The 27,953-nt window shown below is 38.1% G+C and overlaps 1 protein-coding gene across 1 annotated transcript in view; it reads left to right on the top strand.

Annotated features, from left to right (window-relative positions):
• The window catches only part of STK3 (serine/threonine kinase 3), a 311,659-nt gene that overhangs the window by 212,165 nt on the left and 71,541 nt on the right, over nt 1–27,953 (top strand). Inside the window, exons 9-10 of the mRNA XM_068983496.1 lie at nt 16,196–16,388; nt 26,910–27,085. Coding sequence (XP_068839597.1) covers nt 16,196–16,388; nt 26,910–27,085 — 369 coding nt within the window. The remainder of the gene's footprint in view (nt 1–16,195; nt 16,389–26,909; nt 27,086–27,953) is intronic.

A 27,953-nucleotide genomic window follows, 5' to 3' on the forward strand; every position in this document is an offset into this window, starting at 1 on the left:
AAGCAGCAACCGATGTTTTTCTTTAAAGACTTTTTGAGCAGTCCCACTTTTGCTTAAGTTTTAATCACCAGATGCAGAAAGTCTGTTGATTCCCTGACTGCCTGAGCTCTCCCTTGGGGTTCAAAAAATGCATACTCTGCTTGCTGCTACAGAAAGACTTGGATGACCCATGGACACCTCAAATTAAATAGGTTCTAAATGATCTCATCTTACCCAGAAAGTTGCCCTGTAAAGAGTACTTCAGCCGCAGTATGATACGAGGTGGAAAGAGAACATGATGAAGGAAAGAAAGAAACAAAGGCTTTGACTACTCTATCAAGAAGTCTGGTTATAAATAACTTGTTTTTCCTTTAGTTGTTTAATGGTCAGAATATTACTAAATTTTTATACTGAGGAGAAAGGCCCTAGTAGAAAGGGATAATGTGACTGACTGAAAAGGCCTGCATAGACATGATTCTCTAGGAAATTTTGAGGAATTGACAAAAAAAAAAAAAAAACCTCCTGGAACTATATAATAAGTGAATATAGTGCAGTCACGGATACAGGGGCAATGTAAAACATTCATTTACTTTCTGTTTACCAGCAATAAGTAACTGGAATTTGGAATTTTGAAAAATCTTTTTAACAAAAGAAATAAAAGAGAAATACTTAAGTCTGACAAAATATGTACAGAATCTGTGTGCACTGACTAAAAAAAGCAAAATTCGAAAAAAAACTGAGAAACATTCCATGTTCACGAATTAAAAGACTCAAAATGTCGTTAAGATATCATTTCTTCTTAATGTATAGATTCAGTTCATCCACAATAAAAATTCTAGCAAGCTAACATGTAACTGCCGAACAAAATGATTCTAAAGATTACATGGAAAGGCAAAAGGGCTATAACAGCCAACACAATAATGAATAAGAAAAAATAGTTTGAAGACTCCAACTTACAGATGTCTGTAAAATTAAAATAATCAAGACAGTATGGTATTAGAAAAAGAATAGACATGTATTATCAGTAATAAATCAATGAAACAGAGGGCTCAGACACAAACCTATACAAATATAATCAGCTGACCTTTGGAAAGCCCACAAAGGCAACTCAGTGGAGAAAGAATAATCTCTTAAAGGGTACTGGAACAACTTGATGTCTATATGGAGAAAAATAAAAGAACCTGGACATATACCTTAAGACTTTCACAAAAATTAACTCGAAATAGATCATAGACCTTAATGTAACATGTAAAACCAGAAAATTCTTAAAGAGATGGGAATACCAGACCACCTGACCTGCCTCTTGAGAAATCTGTATGGCGGTCAGGAAGCAACAGTTAGAACTGGACATGGAACAACAGACTGGTTTCAAATAGGAAAAGGAGTACATCAAGGCTGTATATTATCACTCTACTTATTTAACTTATATGCAGAGTACATCATGAGAAACGCTGGGCTAGAGGAAACACAAACTGGAATCAAGATTGCTGGGAGAAATATAAGTCACCTCAGATATGCAGATGACACCACCCTTATGGCAAAAACTAAAGAGCCTAAAGAAACTAAAGAACTAAAGAGCCTCTTGATGAAGTGAAAGAGGAAAGTGAAAAAGTTGGCTTAAAGTTCAGCATTCAGAAAACTAAAATCATGGCATCTGGTCCCATCACTTCATGGCAAATAGATGGGGAAAGAGTGGAAACAGTGGCTGACTTTATTTTTCTGGGCTCCAAAATCACTGCAGATGGTGACTGCAGCCATGAAATTAAAAGACGCTTACTCCTTGGAAGGAAAGTTATGACCAACCTAGCCAGGATATTAAAAGCAGAACATTACTTTGCCAACAAAGGTCCATCTAGTCAAGGCTATGGTTTTTCCAGTGGTCATGTATGGATGTGAGAGTTGGACTATAAAGAAAGCTGAGCACCGAAGAATTGATGCTTTTGAACTGTGGTGTTGGGGAAGACTCTTGAGAATCCCTTGGACTGCAAGGAGATCCAACCAGTCCATCCTAAAGGAGATCAGTTCTGGGTGTTCATTGGAAGGACTGATGTTGAAGCTGAAACTCCAATCCTTTGGCCACCTGATGCAAAGAGCTGACTCATTGGAAATGACCCTGATGCTGGGAAGGATTGAGGGCAGAAGGAGAAGGAGACGACAGAGGATGAGATGGCTGGATGGCATCACCGACTCAATGGATATGGGTTTAGGTGGACTCTGGGAGTTGACGATGGACAGGGAGGCCTGGTGTGCTACGGTTCATGGGGCCCCAAAGAATCGGACACGACTGAGAAACTGAACTGAACTGAACTGAAAACCGGAAAACTTCTGGAAGAAATCATAGGATAAGATCTATGTTACCTTTAGTTTGGTGTTGAGTTAAAACACCAAAAGCAAGATCCTTGGGGACAAAAAGACAAAAAACAACTGGTGATATTAAAACTAAAGCTACTGCACTGTGAAAGACACCATTAGGAAAATGGAGAGATAAGCCATAGTCTGAGAAAATATTTGCCAACACTACCTTATTTGAAAGGACTTGTGTCCAAAATACATGAGCTCCTTAAAAGTCAACAATAAAAAAACAAGACAATTTAAAAAATGGGGAAAAATAACTGAAAAGACACCTTGTCAAAGATCATAAATGTCAAAAAAGCATATGGAAAAGATGCCTAAAACCTTTTGTCATCAGGAATTGCAAGTTACACCAACCACGAGTTGCCACTAAATACTTGTTAGAATGTCTAAAATGGGAAAAAAACAAAAACAAAAAAAACACAACAACTGACAGTGCTAAGTGCTGGTGAACAAGCTCAGCAACAGAAATGCTCATTCATTGTTCGTGGAAAAGCATAAATGGTGTAACACTGTTAGAGAGTTTGACAGTTTCTTACAAAGCTAAACATACCATAAGATCTAATTTGCGGTCCTAGGTATTTATCCAACTGATCTTGAAATTAAAATGCTCCTCTGTGCTCCCATGGTATCGTGTGTTTAGCTCTGTGCGAATGCTGAACTCACTGTATTTATATTTGTCTACTTTCTGATTTTCTCCACTAACCTGTGCATTTCTCAAAGACAAAGACTATATCTTAGCATACTGCCTGGCACATAGTAAGTGCTTACAAATACTTCAGATTTATCAAGTCAATAAATATATGTGTAAAATTCTTTATAATGGATTTTAACTGACTTTACCCCATATTATTTAGCATAGTGCCACAAGATTATCATCAACACCAAAAGTATCTACATTTAAAAATAATCAGGTATGTCCTGGCACATGAAGTATTTCTGGAGCAGTGCATAAGTCAAACATGTCATAAATATTTGCTTTGGGGAGAACTGCTTGTTTTTGCTGCCCTGACTTGACATTTCTCTGCCCCAGAATGTCATTTGTATCAGCAGTTTCAGTAATGTAAACTGCATGCTAAAATTAATATTGGTATTTTGTTGTGATTCAGACAGTTTTCTTCTAAATTGTATGTTTTGGAAGCTGATTTCTTAAAGTCATTTTATAATGTTATCATTTCTGAGTTTATAAAAGCGATTTCTTTTGTTAAGTATTTATTAAAGTTTCTGATTATTGCTAAGAGCTATCCTAATAGAGCAGAAAAGGAGTAGGAGAAAGAAAAGATGAGAAAAAGACATTATTTTCAAAGACAAATTAGCTCTAAGTTCTGTTTGTTCTAAGAACATACCACAATTATAAATCTTTTTATATAAACGTAATTTAGAATGCAATGACAAAGTGGTATGCGTACTTGATACTTCCTCTTGTATGTTTCTGTCAATTTTGTAAAGTCAGCAAGTGTTTCCTGAGCTCCTACTATTTTATGCAAGTCATTGGGGAGATTACTTTATGTAGACATGTAGATAGATTATTGAATGTATTAACGAAATATAGATATGTCCTTTGAGAAACATAAATACTGCTTATATAAAAAATAAGATGGCAGTGATGGTGGTATTTTAAAATATATCAGGTTTTTAAAAAATCAGCAGCCAATAGTCTTTCTGAAAGACACTGATAGTATGTTAGTAAATTTAATAACCTATTTTATAAACTTGTTTTATGTGTATAAGTCACAAATTAATGGAATTTGTTCTAGCCTTTTGTCTTTGGTGCCCTCTTGTGGATTTTTAATAAACTGCTCGTAACAACAACAGTTTTTAAAGAAGTTCCTTTTATCTTAAAATATTTGATTTTATAATCTTTATATTTTGTTCATCCTTTGACATGCTTTTGGCTTTGGGAGAAAAGAGAGAAGTCATGGTTAAGGTTGCTATTACCTTTTAATTTAATCTATGATATATCAGTATTGTGCACAGGGGATGTAAGATAATCTTGTGTTTGAAAGCTTTTAATACAATGCCAGGAACTTGTACCGTCTTGCATCAGGGAGCCTCTGAAGTCCTGCCCACACGCCTTCTCACCATTTCAGCTTGTTGTGCTGATGAACAAGTCTTTTATGACTCTTGGAGATCCTGAAAGCTTTGATGTAACTTTAAAACATGCCCGTGAACATGCAAAAAGCTAGGATCCATGAAGGCAGACATTTCTGTTTGTTAAAGACAGATACGTCAAAGGCGGCAGCTGTATAAGCTCTTGTGTTGCTGCTTTTGCAGTGAAGTAGAAGGACCACCTACTTACAGCAGTGGGAAGCAAGTTCATTCTTGGTACAGATTTCCAGATACTGTTAAGTCTTAGCAATATTTAATGGGCGAATATCAATTTATGACTTTTTTCCCAACCTGTCAGGCTGGAAAGCAGTGCTTAAGGGCAACGATTTGAAGGAGAATATTTCTGATGTTTTCTCAGTATTTCTTAGCTACAAAACGAGACCACAGTTAGCCAGTTGCTCCTGCTGTGGGCTCTTGCACTTGTAACCTGGAAAGAGTGGACACTGCAGATGTGCGGATAACAAGCAATGAATAACTGCTAGCCTTGCCATGTTTGGAAGTGGAATGTGAAGGGAATGCGTGCCCTGTCCGGTCGCATCAGGAGCTTCACCTTGCCCTAGTGCAGAGTACCTTTACTTTAACAGTGCACAGGACTCTTCCATGGTATGAGGCATACAAGCAACTGCACAAGAGTTCCCTTTGATTTTTGCCTTTTCTAAGTCAAGAGTGATTAAAATCTATTTGGTGACGCAGGTTAGCATGTAAGCACAAGCTCTGGTTTAGTTCTGCATGGAGAGAAAAGTAAAAGATCCCTGTGGCAGGTTTCCCCAGTTTTACGCTTATTTCCTTGAAGTTGCACCGCACACGCCATGGGGATTTCTTATTTGGCCTTTTCACCGCAAATCAGTTAGTTATTAGATCTCAGTGCCTCTGTCATGTGCGAAGTAGGAAATTCCATCATCATTCTATTTTTTTTGCTTATATATAGCTGGCATTATCTATTTCATTATCTGTATTCATCTATTCGAATTAGACTCTCTTACAGTTTTTTCTTTAAAGTCAGTTTGGCCTCTTTGGGTCCGTAATATGGTAGTTAATGTTTTTTAAAATTGGAGTTTAGATGCTTTACACTGCTCTGTCAGTTTTTGCTGTACAACAGAGTAAATCAGCCATATGTTTACACATATGCCCTCTTTTTTGGATTTCCTTCCCATTTGCGTTACCCCAAAGCACCAAATTGAGTTCCCTGTGCTATACAATAGGTTCTCATTAGTTGTATTTTTTATACATAGTATTGCGTGTATGTCAATCCCAGTCTCCCAGTTCATCCCACCCTTTTGCCCCCTTGGTGTCCATATGTTTGCTCTCTATGTCTGTGTCTCTGTTTTGCAAATTTTCTAGATTCCACATATATATGTTAATATATGGTATTTGTTTTTCTTTTTCTGACATTATACTCTGTATAACAGTCTCAAGAGCCATCCACATCTCTGCGCATGACACAGTTTCATTCCTTTCTATGTCTGAGTAATACTCCATTGTATACATGCACCACATCTTTTAATCCATTCCACTGTTGATGGACATTTAGGTCACTTCCATGTCCCTGGCTGTTGTGAATATTGCTGCAGTGAAGATCAGGGGTGTATGTGTCTTTTTTTTTTTTTTTGGTGTCTTTTTGAATTACAGTTTTCTCTGAGTATATACTCAGCAGTGGGATTGCTGGGTCACATGCTAGTTATAGTTTTCTAAGGAACCACCATCGATAGTGACTGTATCAATTTCGATTCCCACCAGCAGTGTAAGAGGATTCCCTTTTCTCCATACCCCTCTCCAGCATTTATTGTTTGTAGACTTTTTGATGGTGGCCATTCTGACTGGTATGAAGTGATACCTCATTGTAATTTTGATTTGCATTTCTCTAGTAATTAGTGATGTTGAGCATGTTTGTTGGCCATTTGTATGTTGTCTTTGGAGAAATATCTATTTAGGTCTTCTGCCCGTTTCCTGATTGGGTTGTTTGTTTGTTTTTTCATTGAGCTGCATGAGCTGTTTGTATATTTTAGAGATTAATTCTTTGTTGCTTCACTTGAAAACATTTTCTCCCATTCTGAGGGCTGTCGTCTTGTCTTGTGTATGGTTTCCTTTGGTGTCTAGAAGCTTTTATTTTAATTTGGTCCCATTTGTTTATTTTTACTTTCATTACTCGAGGAGGTAGGTCAAAAAAGATCTTGCTGCGATTTATGTCAGAGAATATTTGCCTATGTTTTCCTCTAAGAGTTGTATAGTATCTGGCCTAACATTTAGGTCTTTAAACTATTTTATTTTTGTGTATGGTTTTAGGGAGTGTTTCATTCTTTTATGTGTAGCTGTCCAGTTTTCCCAGCACTACTTATTCCAAAGACTGTCTTTTCTCCATTGTGTATTCTTGTCTCCTTTGTCATTGATTAGGTGACCATAGGTGTGTGGCTTTATCTCTGGGCTTTCTATCATGTCCGCTGATCTGTTTTTGTGCCAGTACCATACTGTCTTGATGATTGAAGCTTTGTATAATCTGAAGTCAGGGAACCTGATTCCTCCAACTTTGTCTTTCTTTCTCAGGAATGCTATGGCTAGTCAGGATCTTTAGTGTTTCCATACAAATTGTAGAATATTTTGTTCTATTTTACAATTTTTAAACAGAATGTAAAAAATTCTGTGAAAAATGCCATAGGTAATTTGATAGGGATTGCATTGAATCTGTAGATTGCTTTGGGTAGCATAGTCATTTTCACAATATTGATTCTTCCAGTCCAAGAACATGGTATATCTATCCATCTGTTTGTGTCTTCTTTAATTTCTTTTCATCACATTCATTTTTTTTTCCTGAAAAATAATCCTTCTCATGGTGTAGTAGTATGCAAACTCAGTGCGACCCCATGGACTGCAGCCCACCAGGCTCCTCGTCCTTCAGGACGAGGGATTCTTCAGGCAAGAAAACGGGAGTGGGTTGCTGTGACCTCTTCTAGGGGATCTTCCTGATCCAGGGATCGAACCTGCATCTCTTGCATTGCAGGCAGATTCTTTACTGCTGAGCCCCTGGGGAAGTCCTGAATACTCAACAGGAGTATCTAATTGAATCAGTGCCACTGGGATATGTTCTGTAACGATAACATAATGTTATAGAATTGTATAGGTAATAAAGAATTTAATATCACTTCAAGGAGAGAAGTAAAATAATTAGAACATTGCAAATTAAAAAGACACCCATTTATCTAAGAATAGTCTTATTCATGTTAGAAATGACAAATGCTTTCTAAAATGTTTGTGTTAATATCCTTTAAATCAGTCAGATAGTAGCTGAATATTTAGAAAAATTTTTAAGGTGGAAGGTATTACAAATGTAAAGATACCTAGTGCAGTGGCTCTGATTATTTCTCAGACCGTTATTGCATAAATCTGTCTCAGCAGTGGAGTAGGATTTCCTAATAATGTTTTCAAATATTTGTATTCCATGTGGATTTTATGATTCATAACCTGGATTATCGTCAGTACTCTGTTTTGCATTCCTGGCACATGATGACCACTGATTGAAAATGCTATTGTATTCCTTACTGGAATTGGCGGCTCTCTGCAGTGGGGAAGCATCTGCTCTGCAGACCTTTTTCTATAAAGTATCAACATGTTTTCCTTCTGCTTTTCTCCTGTAAGAAATAGCAGAGTATGTATAAATGAAGTGTAACTTTGGAAAAACATTATAAATAGCTGTTTTATTATGAAAATGTTAAAAGAATCAAATGAAATTTTAATAGCCATCTAAAAGATCAGGAATAATTTGAGTTAATGATTTAGAAAAGTAAAAAGTGTTAACTGAAAAGTTTTCAACACCATCACCAAATTATTAGTATTTGAGTTTTCTAATTTCATAAAAAACAACTTCTCATTCCTTCTGTACTTTATTATTTACTGTTTGGATGCCACACTCTCATTAGTGACTTGATTGCTCTCTTTTTTTTTCTTTTACTGTTAGTTTGTAAATTGGTTTAGCATCCTTTAGCAAAGTGACTATGTAAGTGCAAGTAATACGCAGTAAAAGCTATCCCTTCCAAACTTGATTCAGTGTTTTTATAATTTTATAGGTTATCTAAGCCAGTTATGTGAATCCAGAGATGCAAGCTTCATTATCTCAGCATAGATTCAATTCTGATGCAGAATATAGAAAGATTTCAAAGTATTATTTCACATCAACCAGATGTTATGTTTCTTATTAAATTTAATGGTCACAGTACTGAATCTTACAAGAATGAGAGATAAATGACTCACACATATAAAAATAGATTTAGCTTAGTATTTTGGGAATTAACTGGTTGCAATCACAGTAAAATAAGATATTAAACTAGCAGTAGATTTTTTAAAAGGACTGGTAGAAAATCAACTTTTTTCTTCCCTCCTTAGTGGAATCTACTGAAAAGAGTAAATCTCAACCTTTTTTGTTAACTTTCTGACCAAAGTGCAAATTAGTTTGGGCTTCCCTGGTGGCACTAGTGGTAAAGAACCTGTCTGCAGTGCAGGAGACTTAAGAGACAGGGATTTGATCCCTGGGTCAGGAATATCCTCTGGAGGAGAGCATGGCAACCCACTTCAGTATTCTTGCCTGGAAAATACTATGGACAGAGGAGCCTGGCAGGCTACAGTCCTTGGGGTCGCAAAGAGTCGGACATGGCTGAAGTGACTTAGCACATGCAAATTAGTTTACTTATGTGTATATCAATTTCTTCATCTCTTAACTTAGCGAAATGAAACATGCTGTAGCTAACCTATAGTAGAAATTAACCTAGAGTCGAGAATGTTGTAAATAAATTAAAAACCTTATAAAATCAGAAGTTAGCCATTGGGCTTTAGAATCAAACAACCTGGTTAGAATCCTTGCTTCTCCGCTTATTGGTTATATGATCCTGGACAAATGATTAAACCATTTGAACTTCAGTTTCATCGTTTACACAATGGGGACAGCAGTGTCTCATAGTATTAATAAGAGGATTAAATAGGAGTGACCACAAAAAGTCCTTAGTATAGTGCTTTTAACTCATTGATGATACCTATTCAACAAATAATCGACTGAATAGTTCTAATTCACAGTATTTTTCCTCCCAGTTTCTTTATAGCCATTCTATGTTTTAAATAACTAGTTGATTTAAATAAAGTTCTGTGGTAGAACCTAGTGTATAACATTCTATGCTTTAGCACTACCTCGTAAATGGGGCTTTAATATTAATATAATGGATTTTATAATGAGAACAAGACTTTGTAATGGATACCAGATATATAATTGTTAACAAGATCTGATTACCTCCCTTACAGATTTTATAGTCTAATAGATTTGGACAAGTCAGATACACCTATAGTTACAATATTGTGTAGTAAGTATATATTCAGCGTAGGTAAGCACAAAAGCTGATATAGCAACACAAAAATATGGCACCTATTTCAGACTTGAGGTATCTAAACTGAGAATGGATGTCTAAGTGTAGTTCTGTTGTAAAAACAAGTTTTAATATTAAGCATGCCTTTATGTACATATATTAAATATTGTGTGTATATATGTGTGTGTGTGTATATATGTGTGTGTGTGTGTATATATATATATATATGCTGCAGTCCATGGGGTCACAAAGACTCAGACATGACTGGGCAACTGAACAACAACAAAACATTAAATATTATAGTCTTATCATCCTTTAAGAACTTAATTTAAAGGCAGTATCTTCTATGAGGCTTTCTTCATTTGATAAGAGGTAGAGTAAAAGGCCCTGCTTTTTTTATTCCCGTTATTTGCCAACACAGCATTTAACAAATTGCCTTGTAATTTATTTTTCACATGTCAGGCAATTTCTCTTAGACCTCAAATGTCTTAAAAAAACAAAAATGGAGCAAAACTGTTTCTTATTCTTTGTATGTCCAATGCCTAGTCCACTCCTTGACATATTATGAATTTACAATAAATGCATGTTAAATGAATTAGTAAGTAATAATATTAATTACTTCATTTATTAAATAAATTTGTATGAAGTCCCTACTGTATACCAGGTATTCTAAGCATTGGGAATTCATCTGTGAAAAAGAAGGCTTCTTTGCCTTCATCAAACTTAGATTCTAATAGTAGAAAAGCCAGGTACAGGCGATGAAAAATATAGAAGGATAAAAGATTGATGGGGACTTCGATTTTGGATTGGTGGTCAGAAAATGCCTCACTAAAGAGGTAACATCTAGCATCTAAATGGAGACCTGAGTTAAGAAGAAAATAAAACTGCCTTAAAGAAGAGCATTCCAGGTTAAGAGATCAGCCAGTTTAAAAGGCTGAAGAGGAACATGCTTTGAATGCTCAAGAAACAGCACAGGAGGCCAGGCTGGCTGGAACTTGGTGAGTGGGAAGGAATGTGATAGGAGATGGGACTGGCAGATGTTACTGGGCCAGATCACATTTGGCCATGATAAAGATTTTGGGCTTTTTGGTAACTGTGACGGGAGGCCAGATGCGGGGTTGGTGAGTCAGAGAGTAACATGATGTGATTTGTGTTTTGAAAGGATCAATCTGCCTGTTACGTGGGAGACTAATGGGAACAAAGAGGGCAAAAAGTGAAAACTGCTAGGAGGTTGTTGTAATAATCTGAGAGACGACAGTGGCTTTGACTAGGATGGAACAAGTGATTTGTATGGGACCCTTTCAGCATAAGATCTGGTGACGTAAGCTGTGAAAAGTGGATCAAAATTTTAAAATGTAAATAATGTACATGTACTTGGGGGAATAATGGATTAAGAAATGAAGGAACTAGTTTCTTAGTCCCAGTTCTACTTTTAAATAGGTGTGTGACCTTGGGGAAGTCCCTTACTTTCTATGGGCCTTGTTTTTTATATGTATAAAATAAGGGGTTGAATTATTAAACTTCATGATTTTACAGTCCTGTGAAAAAGTAAATATACAATGAATACTTATATTTCATGGGGTACTGAATGGAGTACTTCAGTAGATTCAGAGATAGTTATTATAAGGCTTTCTTGTCCATAGGTATTATATTTATAGAAGATTTTATGGAACAGTTACAGTATAAGATCATAAATTTAAATGCAGAAGTGCAACCTGTAAGGCAGGTTATAAATTCTCAAAGTTTGAAAAAGGGAATAATTAATAAAGACTGAATTAGCCATGAAGGTAATAGGATTTAATGAAAATGAATTAGTGAGGAAAGACCATCCTGGGTAGTGAAGAAGACATGAACAAAGATGAAGCCTTAATGAGCATAGCATGATATGGTTTATGGCTGCTAGAGACTCATTGAGGTCAGCTGACTCTATTGCGTGATACATGAACAGTGGGAAAATAGATTGACTATATAAAACAAGATAACAAGGACATTAAAATCTACACAGCTTTGTTTAGCTTTCAGTGCAGGTAAGAACTGGGAGCCATTATAGATTCTTTAGCAGAAGAATATAATACAAGTAGAAAGATTGGTGTAATATGTATACTTTAAAGAAGGTGAAACTACCTTATTCCTAGTAGCATGGAAGCACTTGGCATACCTTTTCTCATTTAATCATCATAACACCAATGAAAGAAACCCAACTTCAGAGAGTTTAAATAGCTTTATTAAAAGGTCTTAAGAGGGCTTCCCTGGTGGTTCAGTGGGTAAAGAATCCACCTGTGATACAGGAGACCCACGTTTGATCCCTGAGTCGGGAAGATCCTCCAGAGAAGGAAATGGCAGTTCACCCCAGTATTCTTGCTTGGGAAATCCCATGGACAGAGGAGCCTTGTTGGCTGCAGTCCATGGGGTCACAAGAGTCGGACACATCTTAGTGACCACATCACCAAGCAAAGGTCTTAAGTCTAGTAAGTGATTTGAACTAGGATTTGAACTAACATCTCTCTGATTCTAGAAGGTCGGGGTGCTCTTCCTTCAGTTACCCAGGCATGAGTTGAGGAATATGCTCAGGAGTAGTGGGAATGGAAAAGAGACAGAACCGAGAAAATTTTTTTGAAGAAGAGCTTGTTGACTGTTGCTATATAGGGAATGAAAAAGAGTAAACCCACGAAGACATTGAAATTTTACTCTCAGATAGCTAAGGAAGACACCTGTGCTTTGCAGTGGTTGTTCTTGGGGCTGGAGGCAGACTAGAAGGGCCATGGAGATGGATGAAATGATATCATTTGAGATTGTTGAGTTTCAAACATAATTAAGCTTGTAAGTAGTAAATAAAGTCAGGAAGATTTTCAGAATTTGGGAGTCCTCAACACATAAGATAGTTGAAGGCATAAGAATGAAGAAGTCTTCTAAAGGAGGAGAAGCTCATGAAAGGCAAGCAGAGGCCTTGAGAGATAATGCTGAGTTTATACTGTCGGTTTAGGAAGAGGAGGGGTGTCAAACCGCCGAGAACAACGTGGATGTTCCTGTTCTCCAATATTTGGATTTTAGCTTTCTGTCAGAACTTAGGTTTTGTTTGTTTGTTTCTACTTAAAGTGAAGTAGATATAAATGAATCTCAGTGCATGATCGAGTTTTTCCAAATAGCACATTGCTTGGTTTCTCAAACAGAATTTGTTAGTTTAGTTTTGTGGCCCTATTCCAGTTTATCTTTTGGTGAACGTTCTAAAGAACATTTTTTGGGTCATACTTACGTCACTGACTTGATTCTTCTGTGAATTTCATTTAAAAGCCAATGGCTGGGATATGACAACAAAAATATAAGCAACAAAAGAAAAAGATAAATTGGACTTCATCAAAATGAAAGCTTTTGTGTGTCATAGAAACTATCAAAAGAGTAAAAAGAAAGCCTGTAGAATGAAGAAAAGTTAAGTTGAAAGTTAAGTCGCTTAGTCGTGTTTGACTCTTTGTGACCCTGTGGACTGTAGCCCACCAGGCTCCTCCATCCATGAGATTCTGCAGGCAAGAATACTGGAGTGGGTTGCCATTTAATAATTGCAAATCATATATCTGATAAGGGATTAATATCCAGAACCTAAAAAGAACTTATTTGGCTCGACAACAAAAACAGCCTATAACACTAAATGAGCAAAGGACTTGAGTAGAGATTTCTTCAAAGAAGATATACAGATGGCCAATAAGCACATGAAAAGATGCTAAACATCACTAGTTTTTCGGAAAATGTAAATCAAACCACAATGAGATACCACATATCCATTAGGATGTCTGTTAGCAAAAGGCGGGGGTGGGGGTGGGGGACAAGTGTTGATGAGAATGTGGAGAAGTTGCAACCCTGTACACTCTTGGAGTATAAAATAGTGCAGCCAATGCGGAAAGCATATAATTTGCACTTCCAAGTGCTCTCACAAGAATTGAGAGCAGGGACTCAAATACAGATCCCCCTTGATGTTTGATGAGGTTACGTCTTAAGTAACTCACTAGTTGAAACTATGATAAAGTCAAAAATGCATTTAATATACCTAACCTACCAAAACGCCTAGCTTAGTCTAGCCTACCTTAAATGTGCTCAGAGCACTTAGATTACCCTGCAATTTGGCAAAGTCATCTAACACAAAGCCTATTTTATAATAAAGTATGGAATCCCATGCAATTTGTTGAATGCTGTGCTGAACCATAGCATTCTGTGAAACACAGAATGGTTTTATAGGTACAGAATGGTTGTAAATGTATGGGTTCTTTACATCCCTGATCCCGTGGCTGTCTGCTGCTGTCACAGAGCTTCATGAGAGTAGCTCCTACCAAATGTTGCTAAGGCTGGGAAAAGGTCAAAATTCAAAGTACTGTTTCTACTGAATGTATTTCTCTTTTGTACTGTTGTAGCATTGAAAAATCCTAAGTTAAACCATTAGAAGTCAAGGACCATGTATCTATAGATACTTATATACCAGTGTTCAGAGCATTATTCATAATAACCAAAAGGTGTAAACACCTTAATGTCCATTAACAAGTGAATGGATAAACAGAAGGTGGTGGTGGTGGTGGTGGTGGTGGTGGTGGTGGTGGTTGGGTGTGCGTATTTGCACACACACGGTGGAATACCACTCAGTCTTAAATGAAATTCTGACATCTGGGACAATTTGGATGAACTTTGAAAACATTTTGCTAAATGAAATAAGCCAGACACAGAAGACATGATTCTACCTATATGAGGTGCCTAGAATAGGTGAATTCATTGTGACAGAAAATAGAACAGAGATTCCATACTTTCTACCAGAAAGTAGAATAGGATTAGGAGAAGGGAGGAATGAGGAGTTAGTTTTTAATGGGTACAGAATTTCTGTTTGAGATAATGAAACATTTTTGGAATAGGGTGTTGATGATTGAATGACACTGTTCAGTTCAGTCGCTCAGTCGTGTCCAATTCTTTGCGACCCCATGAATTGCAGCACGCCAGGCCTCCCTGTCCATCACCATCTCCCGGAGTTCACTCAGACTCACATCCATCCAGTCCATGATGCCATCCAGCCATCTCATCCTCTGTCGTCCCTTCTCCTCCTGCCCCCAATCCCTCCCAGCATCAGAGTCTTTTCCATTGAGTCAGCTCTTCACATGAGGTAGCCAAAGTACTGGAGCTTCAGCTTCAGCATCATTCCTTCCAAAGAAATCCCAGGGTTGATCTCCTTAGGAATGGACTGGTTGGATCTCCTTGCAGTCCAAGAGACTCTCAAGAGTCTTCTCCAACACTACAGTTCAAAAGCATCAATTCTTAGGCGCTGAGCCTTCTTCACAGTCCAACTCTCACATCCATACATGACCACAGGAAAAGCCATAGCCTTGACTAGACGGGTTCCTAATGCCATAGAACTGTGCCCTGAAAAATGATTAAGATGGTAGATTTTATATTATGTGTATTTGTAATAATTTTTTAAAAGCTAATGGCTTTTGTAAAAGTTATAAACATTATTAAGGCTGTTATAATAGTGCCAACACACTCTGTCTTTAATGTGCTGTCTTTTATTTATTTTGTTATATGTTGTTTGTTGATTATCTACCTTACCTATCTTCAGTTCAGTTCAGTTCAGTTGCTCAGTCGTGTCTGACTCTTTGCGACCCCATGAATTGCAGCCCGCCAGGCCTCCCTGTCCATCACCAACTCCCGGAGTTCACTCAAACTCACGTCCATCGAGTCGGTGATGCCATCCAGCCATCTCACCCTCTGTCGTCCCCTTTTCCTCCTGCCCCCAATCCCTCCCAGCGTCAGAGTCTTTTCCAATGAGTCAACTCTTCACATGAGGTGGCCAAAGTACTGGAGGTTCAGCTTTAGCATCCCAAAGAACACTCAGGGCTGGTCTCCTTTAGAATGGACTGGTTGTACCTCCTTGCAGTCCAAGGGACTCTCAAGATTTTTCTCCAACACCACAGTTCAAAAGCATCAATTCTTTGGCACTCAGCTTTCTTCACAGTCCAACTCTCACATCTATACATGACTACTGGAAAAACCATAGCCTTGACTAGACGGACCTTTGTTGGCAAAGTAATGTCTCTGCTTTTCAATATGCTATCTAGGTTGGTCATAACTTTCCTTCCAAGGAGTAAGCGTTTTTTAATTTCATGGCTGTAGTCACCATCTGCAGTGATTCTTTAAGAACAACTGGCCACCTTCAGTTTCATCTAACAATTTCTATTGCTTGAGTTTTAATTACCTAAAGCTTTACTTTGAATTCTTTAGGTTATTTTGGATAGTTGGTGCTTAGGATAACACTGTATGTATGTCTTTACATGAAAATTAGTAGTAATAGAATTTTTTTATTATTAAAAATATGATAATGCTCATTTCTAAGATATCCATCTGTGTTAGAAAAGCCTGCCTTTATTGCTGTGTTCTGCCTGCAGGATGAGGATGAGCTGGACTCCCACACCATGGTGAAGACGAGCTCGGAAAGCGTGGGAACCATGCGGGCCACAAGCACAATGAGTGAAGGGGCCCAGACCATGATTGAACACAGCAGCACTATGTTAGAGTCTGACTTGGGGACCATGGTCATAAACAGCGAGGATGAGGAAGAAGAAGATGGAACTATGAAAAGTATGTGGCTTTTTCCCCCATTGAATATTAATCTTCTGTTTTGAGAGTATGCTTCTATAGAAACCAGGATAGTTCTGTATTACTTGTTACAGGCAGTTATGGAAAATTTTGTTTCTTGACTTTATTTGATAGTCTAGAAAGAAATGAACCTACAGAATAGAGAGAGACTCACAGACTTAGCAGATGAACTTATGGTTGCCAGAGGAGAAGGGATAGCTAGGGAGTTTGGGAAGGCCATGTACACACTGCTACACTCAAAATGGATAACCAGCAAGGACCTGCTGTATAGCAGAGGGAACTCTGCCCAGTGTTATGTGGCAGCCTGCATGAGAGGGGTGTTTGGAGAACAGATCCATGTAAATGTATGGCCGAGTCCCTTCGCTGTTCACCTGAAACTACCACAACATTATTAATTTGCTATGCCCTCAATACAAAATGAAACGCTTAAAGTTTGGGGGGGGGGGAAACAGTGAAAGAAGTATGGCACAAGTAAGTTTTCAGAATTTCTTTTAGTACAGCAGAAAGCCGCTCCTCTTTAACTGAGGGTTTATGGAACTTTTTCTATTGAAGGATACTAATCCAAAATTTAATTTGTAAAGTATTTTTGAGATAGAACGATAGAGATAAAAAAAATTCCTCACATTTGCTTTTCTGATTAAAAAAGTAAACCTAAAATTCCGCCCCAAATAATACAATATAATATTATTCCATGTTGTCCAAATTATCAGTGAAGCTGCTGAGGGAAGACATAAGGGCTAAGGTGGGAAAAGAAGAAACACTAGAAAGATGAATCAAGGGACAGAGATACTCATGCAGAACATTCAGCTTGCTGCATACTTACTACTGCTCGTCACGGAAGAGGCACAGTGCCAGGGGCGCTGCAGGGCTGAAAGGACGGTTAAAGCATTCTTTCTGATCTCCTTTGCTTACAGAGTGATGAAGACAGAGATACTTTCACAGGCTAGCATTTCTTTTTGTATAAACGTGGCTCTTTAAGATTGCAATTAACAGTGTAGGACATTGTGATTTCTCAGTTACAGACAAAAGCAGATTAATTACCTCTTGATGCCTACTGACCTTTTTCTTCCCTCACTACTCTAGTCATATGTGGTCAGTGTTGAGTCTAAGCACAGGCTGTTTTTCACTACATAGGACTTCTTCCGAAGGGCACGAAAGCAGTAGTATATGACTTCTTGCACTGTGGAGCCTATAAAGTTATAGTCAAGTGATTTGCTGATGGTGTAAAATGAATATAGGTAGGAATTTCCTCTCCAACATTTTTGTTTCTTTTTACTGCTCCCCTCCCACCCCATCCCCTCCAACACACACACCCCATGAGGAGGCTGCTTGGTAAGCTCATAGCTTCGAGTCATTTGGCTCACTGCCGTTGCTTTCTTCACATTCCTTAGTAAACATACCCGTTATGGTTGTATACTTTGAAAGGGAGGGTTGTGAAGCACAGGATAAACACTTTGCCAGATATTGATAGTTAATCCTGGGTGGAAAGAGGTGTGATTTTTTCTTTTTCTTGTTAATCTTCCATGCTGATGGGTTTCCTGAGCCTTTGCCCTGGAAAGCAGTCTAACACTTGCATTCCTAGCTGAGCATATTACTAGAATAGGGCTTCTGAATGCTTAACATGCTAACAGACTACTCTGGATGGTCTTGTGGCCTCCAAAACCAGCTTATGTTAGGGTGCAAGTCATATGCCCTGTAGATTGAAAAGACAGATAAGGTCATTTACAGCACGCTTCCCATCAGCAGGTACCATCGGTTTTCCACAGCTGATAAAATTCTTCTAAGTCAGGTTTTCTGATTCTTAACAGACCAGTAAGATCATCGAGTGCTTCCTTCTATCTTCAGAGAGCTACCGAGTTCCTTACGGCGCTACATAAACAACTTTTCCCATGCAGTCCATATAGTTGAACATCATCATTTAAACAGTAGTTAAAAAATGAGTATATATGGAATTGAGTTCACGTTAGATTATTCTGTTTCAAGGAAGAGATATGTTATAATGATTTATCAGACCTCATGCTTTAAAATAACAGATTTCCACATGTTTTGTATAATGACTTTTAGCTTTGACAACCACAGTAAACATTCAGATTATGTCATAATTTTATATCCTAAGCATGATTTGTTTTGGTCACAGAAGTTTTATTGAAAGCTCATTTTTAAATGGAGCAGATAGCGGTTTATGTAGTTGCTTTATATGCTTGAGCAAGTTTTAAATCTCATGAGCCAAGTTTCCTTGTATTTTAAGTCGCACAATTTAGACATCATGCTATAATATGAGATTTCCATGTACCCAAAAATTGAACCAAGTGATGTTAGTGTAACCCCTGGTTTTGTCATACTGTAATATAGCAATAGTATAGGATGTAAAGAAGTTACTGAGGCAGGACTTACTTTCCGTGAAACTACATAATTAGTTTTAGTTTTGTCTTTCCTCATGATGTTAATCTTTTTTAAAATGTCTTAGATTAGTCGGTGTGAGCTCTTAGGTTATGTTAAAAGGTAAAGAAAGCCCGACATGGTAATATGTCTTCAGCATTTTTGTTCCCTAAAAAGATTATATATCTATATATTCCCTAAAATATGAAAGCATTGTATAGTTTTCAGTTTTCTAAAATATCTACAATGTTATATGCTGAAAATTCCGGTTTCCAACACCTTTACCATTGGAGCTTCAAAAGAGTTGCCCAATTTAATATTCTTAACAGTTTAAATTATGTCTGCTTACTTTTTTATACCTATATCCACGAAGCTAGAAATTATAGGCCTGTTTTCCTTACTTCTTAGAAGTGTGATGACTTAACTCTAGGAAGCAAAGTTGTTGAAAGATCTTTTGAGGGAAATGGAGAAAATGACACAAAATATTTAAATTTTTTTTTTTTTAATGGGCATAGACCTGGAGAGTGCATCCAGAGAACTCTGGTGCTTGCTTCCAGCAAGTTCCAGTATTACTCTTACCGTCCCCGCCCTGACTCCCCCCACCCCCCCACCCCCGCCGCCTCTTCCCATTCCCGCTTCCCTGGACTCTCCTTACTCACTGGATGTCGCTGCTTCAGCTCGGTAACCCAGGTCTTTCAGAATCTGGCATCAGCCAATATTTGCCAATAGATTTCTACTGCATTACATATTATCTTTTATCCAGACTAGTCTATGCCAGTTGGAATTACGAGGTTGACAGTAAGTGTAAGCAGGTTGGTTGTCATTAAGGAAATCAACATTTCGGATTTTTTTTTTATCCAGAGGAAATAGATTAGGGTCAGGTCAGGAATCCATTGTCATTAAATTGATAAACTAGTAGAGGTTATTTCCTTGTGGGTAACTCTAGAAGAGCAAAACTCTTGCAGCAAAGAAAGAGTGGGGGCCTTTTAGCTTGTTCAGATCTGCCGTGTTCCTACAGTAGAACTTTCTGGCCTCTCAGCTGGGGCTGGATTGGCATATAAGAAATCAAATGGCAAAGTGATGTAACGATCAGGGAACACTCAACTGATTCGATACCTCCTGACTAGGAGTATGATCAGTAATGTGTTGAGATAACTTGCAGGTGAGAGAATTGTATTCCACTGTTTGTGAAGTTTGATGTCTTTTTTTAAGAAAATGAGGGAAATGCCATGTAAGCAAGATGAAGTTAATTTTTATTTTATTTTATTCATTTTTTATTTTCAGAAAAGAGAGTAGAAGGTAAATTTCTCAGGCTATAGCTGGCAACCCACTCCAGTACTCTTGCCTGGAAAATCCCATAGACGGAGGAGCCTGACGGGCTGCATATAGTCCATGAAGTCGCAAAGAGTTGGACACGACTGAGCAACTTCACTTTCACAGCTATCATTAACTGCAGGTCTAGTGTGGGCTGAACATTGTGCTTGGAACTTTACATACATTATCTCATTAACTTCTCACAAGGACTTTGCAAATAACGTTGTCACTATCATTTGCCACTAAGGAAACTGAGACTTGGGAACATGAAGTGACTTGTCCAAGATTTCATAGCAGATGAGTGGTAGACCCAATATACAGACCCAGGTGTGACCCCCAGATCACAGTATTGCTGTGGGCCAGTGAACCTGACATCCCCGTGGGCAGGCTGTCTAGAATATTCGTGAGTCCTTTAGGAAAGGAGACCTGAATTGTTATAAGTCAGCGTAGGTTAGTGGGAACAAATCATATCAGAGTAATTTGATTTCCTTTTTTGACAACATTGCTAAACCTCTAGACCAGAGAAACTGCTAGATTTGGATATCGTGTTTTATCATTTGAGGAACGTATTTTACAGTGGTTTTGATGATACCCTTGTAGACAGCATGTAGTATGACCAAGCTGATGCTTTTATTATGAGGGCTGAGCAGTTATACACATACAGGCTTGCATCAGTCAGTGTTTTTTGGAGGACAGAAACTACGCATTTTAAACACAAAAAGATTTAAGTCAGAGTTTTGGATATTAACAAAATCAGCAGAGAGGTTGGAAGAGAGGGCTGTGTAGGCTGGGCCTCCAAGAATGACTCCCACCCCCACAAAAGTGACTGTTATGGAACTACTACTATTCCTACAGTCAGGAAGCTAGTGAATTCAGAGGCTGCCTTTGGCACTGCTGAATTCACTAATACAGATTGAGATCAAACCCCTGTTGCTATTCAGGGATTAGAAAGCTACCACTGAGACTGCAGCCACCTTTTTAGCACCTGTGAGGCTGATGACTGGAGCTGGAATGCTGCTGTAAAAAAATCCCATGTCTGCATAGCTGTGCTGCTGGAAGGAAATGGCTGAAATAGCAGGCCCCTGTTCTCTGCCTTGTTTCTTGCTTTCCCAGTCGTGAGAGAGTACACTTACCCAGGACCCTAGGTGCAGGGTGTTACAGGAAATGTAGTGTTTAGCTTTCCAGCCTGTACAGTAAGAAGGCTCACCAGAGGCAATGGCAGTCGTTGCTTAGTTTCAGCCAACTGTTAGGCTTCCCTGGTAGCTTAGACAGTGAAGAATTTGCCTGCAGTGCTGGAGACCTGAGTTCGATTCCTCATTTGGGAAGATCCCCTGGAGGAGGGAATGGCAACCTGATCCAGTATTCTTATCTGGAGAATCCCCATGGACAGAGGAGCCTGGCATGCTACAGCTCATGGGGTCGCAAAGAGTTGGACATGACTGAGTGATTTCACTCTTAAACACGGTGAAAGAAAAATTCTTAGTTTAACTAAGAATTTAACAGTGGTTATTGCAGTGCTCACTACTCACACAGGAAATCATTCCTTCCATTTAACTAAAATCCCGGGCTTCGATTTGTCTATTTCCTTTTATTTTGCCCTCATTGGAGATGGAAAACAGCTGGTCACCATTTTCTGTGCCAGACCCCTTCATGTATACTTGGATACTTACTAAATTGTATCCTCAGACTTTTTCTGGCTGTACATTTCATTCCCTGGTGGCTCAGATGGTAAAGCGTCGATCTATAATGCGGTAGACCCGGGTTCAGTCCCTGGGTTGGGAAAATCCCCTGCAGAAGGAAATGGCAATCCACTCCAGGACTATTGCCTGGAAAATCCCATGGACAGAGGAGCCTGGTAGACTACAGTCCATGGGGTTGCAAAGAGTCGGACACGACTGAGTGATTTCACTTTCTTTCACTTTTCTTTTAACCTTTGTGCAGGTATTATTTACTAAGCTTTTAATCTTTTTCTGAGTAGCCTCTAGATCATCTCCATGTTGACTGTATCCTCCTTCGTTTCATAGCAGAGTCTGATGTTAAGAAAAAGCTGATGTTAGTAGCTTCTGGACTAACATCCTGGTTTACACATGCACATACACACACACACGTATGTATACACACATACACACACTGACTCGCCTCAGTCATGTCTGACTCTTGACCCCATGGACTATAGTCCGCCAGGCTCCCCTGTCCATGGGGAGATTCTCCAGGCAAAAATATTGGAGTGGGTTGCTGTGCCCTACTCCAGGGGATCTTGCCAATGCAGAGATCAAACCTGCGTCACTTAACATCTCCTGCACTGCTAAGCGGGTTCTTTTCTATTAGTGCCACCTGGAAAGCCCCTTATATATATACCCTATTCACTGTACTCTTGGCAACAAATTAAAGGACAGATTTTCTGGATCATTAATCAGGTGGAACACCCACATCTTAAATATTTTTAGAACAAATTAGATAATATTCAAAAACCATTTGATAATGAAATATATTATGCTAAGTGAAGTGAAGTGTTAGTCACTCAGTCATGTCCAACTCTTTGCAACTCCGTGGACTGTAGCCTGCCAGGCTTCTCTATCCATGGGATTTCCCAGGCAATAATACTGGAGTGGGTTACCATTTCCTACTCCAGATATTATGCTAAAGTGATGATTATTTCATTTCTACATTTGACTGTCTTTGTCATACTCATGTTAAGAAATTAAAAATTAAATAGATTATATTTATGTTAGATTATTCTAAAAATTCTATTGTATATTTAAATTTTCATGACAGTTTTTCATCTCTTTAGAAGTCATGTGTTAAATTAGAATAGCTAGTGAATAATTATGAGTAGACTGGCATATTTTGTAAAAGGTATGAGGTACCATACAATTTACTTTCCTTGTGTGTGTTTTAGGGAATGTTTGAAGGAGAGGAAATAATTTTTTTCTTTAAAATTTCACATACACAAAAGAATATAGTGGTGATTATTTTATTCCTTATTGCTAATGGGATTTTAGTTCCATAGCAACTAGTTGAAGAAATTGGGACCAAAATTGAAGGATGAAGTAATTTTGACCGTTAAATTTATTATTAAAATAAAAAATATATTTTTATAAGATAGGGTCAGAATTCAACCATAACTGGAGAAATTGATGTCAATTTTATATGATTATTTTCTGTGTATTTAAAAAAAGTATTCACCATAGCAACCACAATCACATATGACAGTGGTTACTGTCTTGAGATTTCCTGCTTCACTCTCCTGTTGGAGGGCTTCCTATTTCTTTTTTAAAAAACAAATTGTAAGTCAGAAGCATCATCCTCTTTGTCTGTGAACACGAGCCTCCTTGGAGACTCAACTGCACTCTGTAGACACATGTTTCATATGGTGTAGTTAAGTATGACTGGCCAATTACAGCTGCTTCATCCCGTTAACTTTTAAAACATGTGTGGGCGTGCTCAGTCATTAGCTCCTCTGTCCATGGGATTCTCCAGGCAAGAATACTGGAGTGGGTTGCCATTCCCTTCTCCAAGGGATCTTTCCAGACCCAGGAACCTGCATCTCCTGCATTGGCAGGCAGATTCTTTACCACTGTGCCACCTAGGAAGCCCAACTTTTAAAATATACCTAACCTGTTTTCCTCCTTATAAATTAAAAATTGTTTTTAAAATTTTCTTTGTATGTAAAAAGTGTATACTCTAGACGTTGATAGTAGGTTTTAAACTAAATGATGGAAAATAGTTAAAAGTATAAGCACATACATTTGAAAAAATTGTTTAGAGGGATGTCTTGGTAAATGATACCTTGTTTTGACATCATCCAAACAGAAAAATCTAACGAAACAGACTGCTATTAAGTTGCTTCAGTCGTGTCCGACCCTGTGTGTCCCCATAGACGGTAGCCCACCAGGCTCCCCTGTCCCTGGGATTCTCCAGGCAAGAACACTGGAGTGGGTTGCCATTTCCTTCTCCAATGCATAAAAGTGAAAAGTGAAAGTGAAGTCGCTCAGTCACGTCCGACTCTTAGCGATCCCATAGACTGCAGCCCACCAGGCTCCTCTGTCTCTGGGATTTTCTAGGCAAGAGTACTGGAGTGGGGTGCCATTGCTTTCTCCGATGAAACAGACTACCTCCTTTTATTTCAGTTGATTTTTGGACTTCTGTTAACTTTCTGTGAAAATGTTTATTTCTCATGTAGAAATGGGTTATTTTTGAAAATTTTGAGTGTGGACTCTGACAGTCATTTTACCATAGATTTTGAGATCAGCCTGAAATGTAGTGATAATCGAACCACTAAGTAGTAGTGAATTCCAAGTTTCAAATTGAGGTGTTATGTAGTTGCAGTTAAAATCGAAGGCTGCTGCTCCTATATCTTCCTATATCCTCTGCTTGGGAACAGAAATGTAATAATTAGGGACCAAATTTGGTAATAGGTACCAGAAGAACCAAATAACAATGGGTTAAATAGAGTGGGATGAATTTCTTTTCTCATTTAACAAAAAATCCAGAAGCAGAGTGTCCTACATTGGTAGAGTGATTTCATGACATCATTAGAGAGTCTTTCTTTAGGGTAGATTCTTTCATCTTTAGGGTAGTACTCTCATCTTCCTGCTTACAGAATAACTGTCAGATCTTCAGCTGTTAAGTCTGCACTCCAGGCAGAGAAGAGCAAGAAGAAACAGAGGGGCGATGCGTGTATCAAGAAAACAGAGTTTTCCTAGGATCCTTCTTCTTATGTGTCACTGGTCAAAACTGAGTTACATGGCCTCTCCTCCCCACAGGAGAGACCCCTGTCATCTTCCGAAAGGGAGAGCCTCTGGATGTTATGATTTGTTCACTGTGAGACCCTAGGGTGTTTGTGGTGGCTCCTATAACTGGGAAAGGAGCTTCTGATTAGGATCAAGTTAGAAGGAGGCTCAGGACTGTTGTGAATGCAAAAGGAGATTCCTGGAATAAAATTTCTCAGCGATGTCCTTGTTTTCTTCTGTCAGCCCCAAGTGTTGTTCTGCCTCTTTCCTTCCTTTTGCCACCACTCATTTCTTATGGGACTTTTACTTTGACTGATTGCAGAAAATGTTTACAAAATTGCCTCATAGCTCATCCTGAGCCAATAGTGTTATCTAGTTTTCATAATACTAACGATAGTTTTAAGCTACATTAGTGCTATTACAAATACACTCTGGATTGGCCGTGTTACTGTTAGCAGTGTTATGTCCGATTTTAGAGGATCATTTAGAGACTGGAATGTCTCCATAGGCCAGTAAACTAGATGGTGATGTGTCTCAAAAACATGTTATACGAAAGGAGCTGTCGATGTTTCACCCGAAAAAGATAGCCAAAATGGAGCCATTATCTGTCTTCAGATATCTGAAGGACTGGTGTATGAAAGAGAAATTCATTTGAAACAGGAGTTTAAATTGTAAAAAGACATACTTCAAGTTCACAGTTTAAAAAAGACTTTCTGTAACTTAGAATAGCCCAACAGGCTTCCTTGTGGAGAAGTGTACGTCCTGTCACAAGAAAGTTTTAAGATGACAGGTAACTTATTATGTGGAGAACTGCATAGAGATGTGTCTTTGTGGTGGTCACTTAGGGTTTTTTTGAACTTTTTAATTTTTGTACTGAGGTGCATAGCAGATTAACAATGTTGTGATAGTTTCAGGTGAGCAGTGAAGGGAACTCAGCCATACAGATAGATGGATACTTAGTATCTTTTTGGGGGACACTGGGGCTTTAAGGAATCAAGTTTGAAAATCACTGGGAAAGTCTAGTTATTCTATGTTTATTCTCTACTTTAATCATTCAGCATAGGAAATGAGGAGTCACTGAAAGATCCTAAACAGAAGAAAGACATGATTTGATTTGTGTTTAGAAAGGTCACTACATCGTCCGTGTGACTAAAATAAAAACTGAGGTAAGGCACGGACACCAGTTTGGAGGATGTGCTACAGTGGCCTCGGCAAGAACAGACTAGAAGCTTAGCTAAGACAGTAGCGGTGGCAGATAGAGCAGTAGCATTAAAAACCTGGTGATCAGTTTGGTTTGATGGGAAAAGAGAGTCTGGGTTCATTCTCGACTTGATCACTTTGGGGATTAAGTAAAGAATGTTAACTTTGGCAGACAGAGAACATCTGGAGAAGCCTCAGGCTTGAAGGAAAAGATCTTGGATCTACCTTTAGAACTGGTAAATTCAGGGTAACTCTAATTCACCGCAGGTCCAGGAATTGAGCCGTTGGAAAGTTAGAGAACCTAGGAGCAAGGTCTGGGCTGGAGAAATAGCATTAGGGGGCCACAGGTGAAAATATGACAGGTGAAAGCATGGGAGTTGCAGGAGGAGGTAGAATCAGCTAGAGAGACTGTGAGGAAGTAGCCAAAGAGGCTCAGGAGGAAGCTGGGCGAGTCTTAGCAGCCATAACTCCTCACAGCTGATGCTGGTCCACAGGGACAACAATGTCGGCTTGAAGGTTTTATGGACAAAGGCTGAGGTATAAAATGTTTCCTTTCTTTGACAGATTTCAAATGTATTTGAAATGATTTTCAATAAAATTATGATAAAGATTCTGCCGAAATTCTGAGATGATTCTACAATCGAAGGATATTACAGATCTCTGCCTTATCATTGGGTGAAGGCAGTCTATTTGCCTTAGATATTTTTGTTATTTCATTCTTATTTTACTTACTATATTTTCTTCATTAACTATGCTGTCCTTAAATCTGACTAGTGAAAATGTATTACAGTAATAAAAAATCATATTTTAATAAAGCTTATAGTTCTCTTAGTAAATGTAAGAACTTATGCCTCCTTGTGTTCTTCATTTACCTAAGGAAATGCAACTTCAGCACAAGTACAAAGGCCATCTTTCATGGATTACTTTGATAAACAGGACTTCAAGAATAAGAGTCATGAAAACTGTAATCAGAATATGCATGAACCCTTCCCTATGTCCAAAAATGTTTTTCCTGATAACTGGAAAGTTCCTCAAGATGGAGACTTTGACTTTGTAAGTACATTTTACTTCTTCCATATTTCTTTTCTCTTTGTTTTGTCATCCTAGAAAGAAATAGGTTGTGTGTGTGTGTGTGTGTGTGTGTGTGTGTATGCACTTGTGTATGATTAAAATTATGGATTATATTTTAATATTCAGTGTGTTACCATATATGGGTAGAAGAGTGGTGAAATTGTAGACTGTTGAAATGTAGTTTCAGAGAAGTGTAAGTAACTGCTCATGGTTAAATAAATTATAGCCCAAATTTAAAGAAACACTTAGGACTCTAGAACAAAACTGATAACTATTTCAGAAGATGTTTTAAATGATGCAAATATGAGATATTTCTGACAGTAAATTAAATTTCCTAAACAAATGATGCAAATGTATTTATGACATAGACATTGAGGAATTTGCCTCAGCTTTGAAAGTTGACTTAAATAGTTTCTTACTTAAGTGTTAATTCCACTTGTTTTGTCAGAAAAAATAGTCCTGTTCTATGTCTAGTTAGAAATCTAAGTGAGTAGTGAAAGTCAATTCAGTCATGTCGGTCTCTTTTCTACCCCGTAGACCGTAGCCTGCCAGGCTCCACTGTCCATGGAATTCTCCAGGCCAGGATACTGGAATGAGTAGCTATTGCCTTCTCCAGGGGATCTTCCCAACTCAGGGATCAAACCCAGGTCTCCTGTATTGCAGGCAGATTCTTTTACCATCTGAGCCACATAAAAAAACTTGTCTATTGCCTCTTATTACATTTTCTCCTTATTTTTTCTTTCTCCTTATTATTTCTTTTAAAGAACACATATAATACTAGATAAAGAATTCTAAAATAACTCTTTCTACAATGTGAGAGAATAAATTTTTCAAGTGAGTTCTTTAACTG

Source organism: Capricornis sumatraensis, chromosome 11 (assembly GCF_032405125.1).
Source record: "Capricornis sumatraensis isolate serow.1 chromosome 11, serow.2, whole genome shotgun sequence".
Taxonomy (NCBI): Eukaryota; Metazoa; Chordata; class Mammalia; order Artiodactyla; family Bovidae; genus Capricornis; species Capricornis sumatraensis.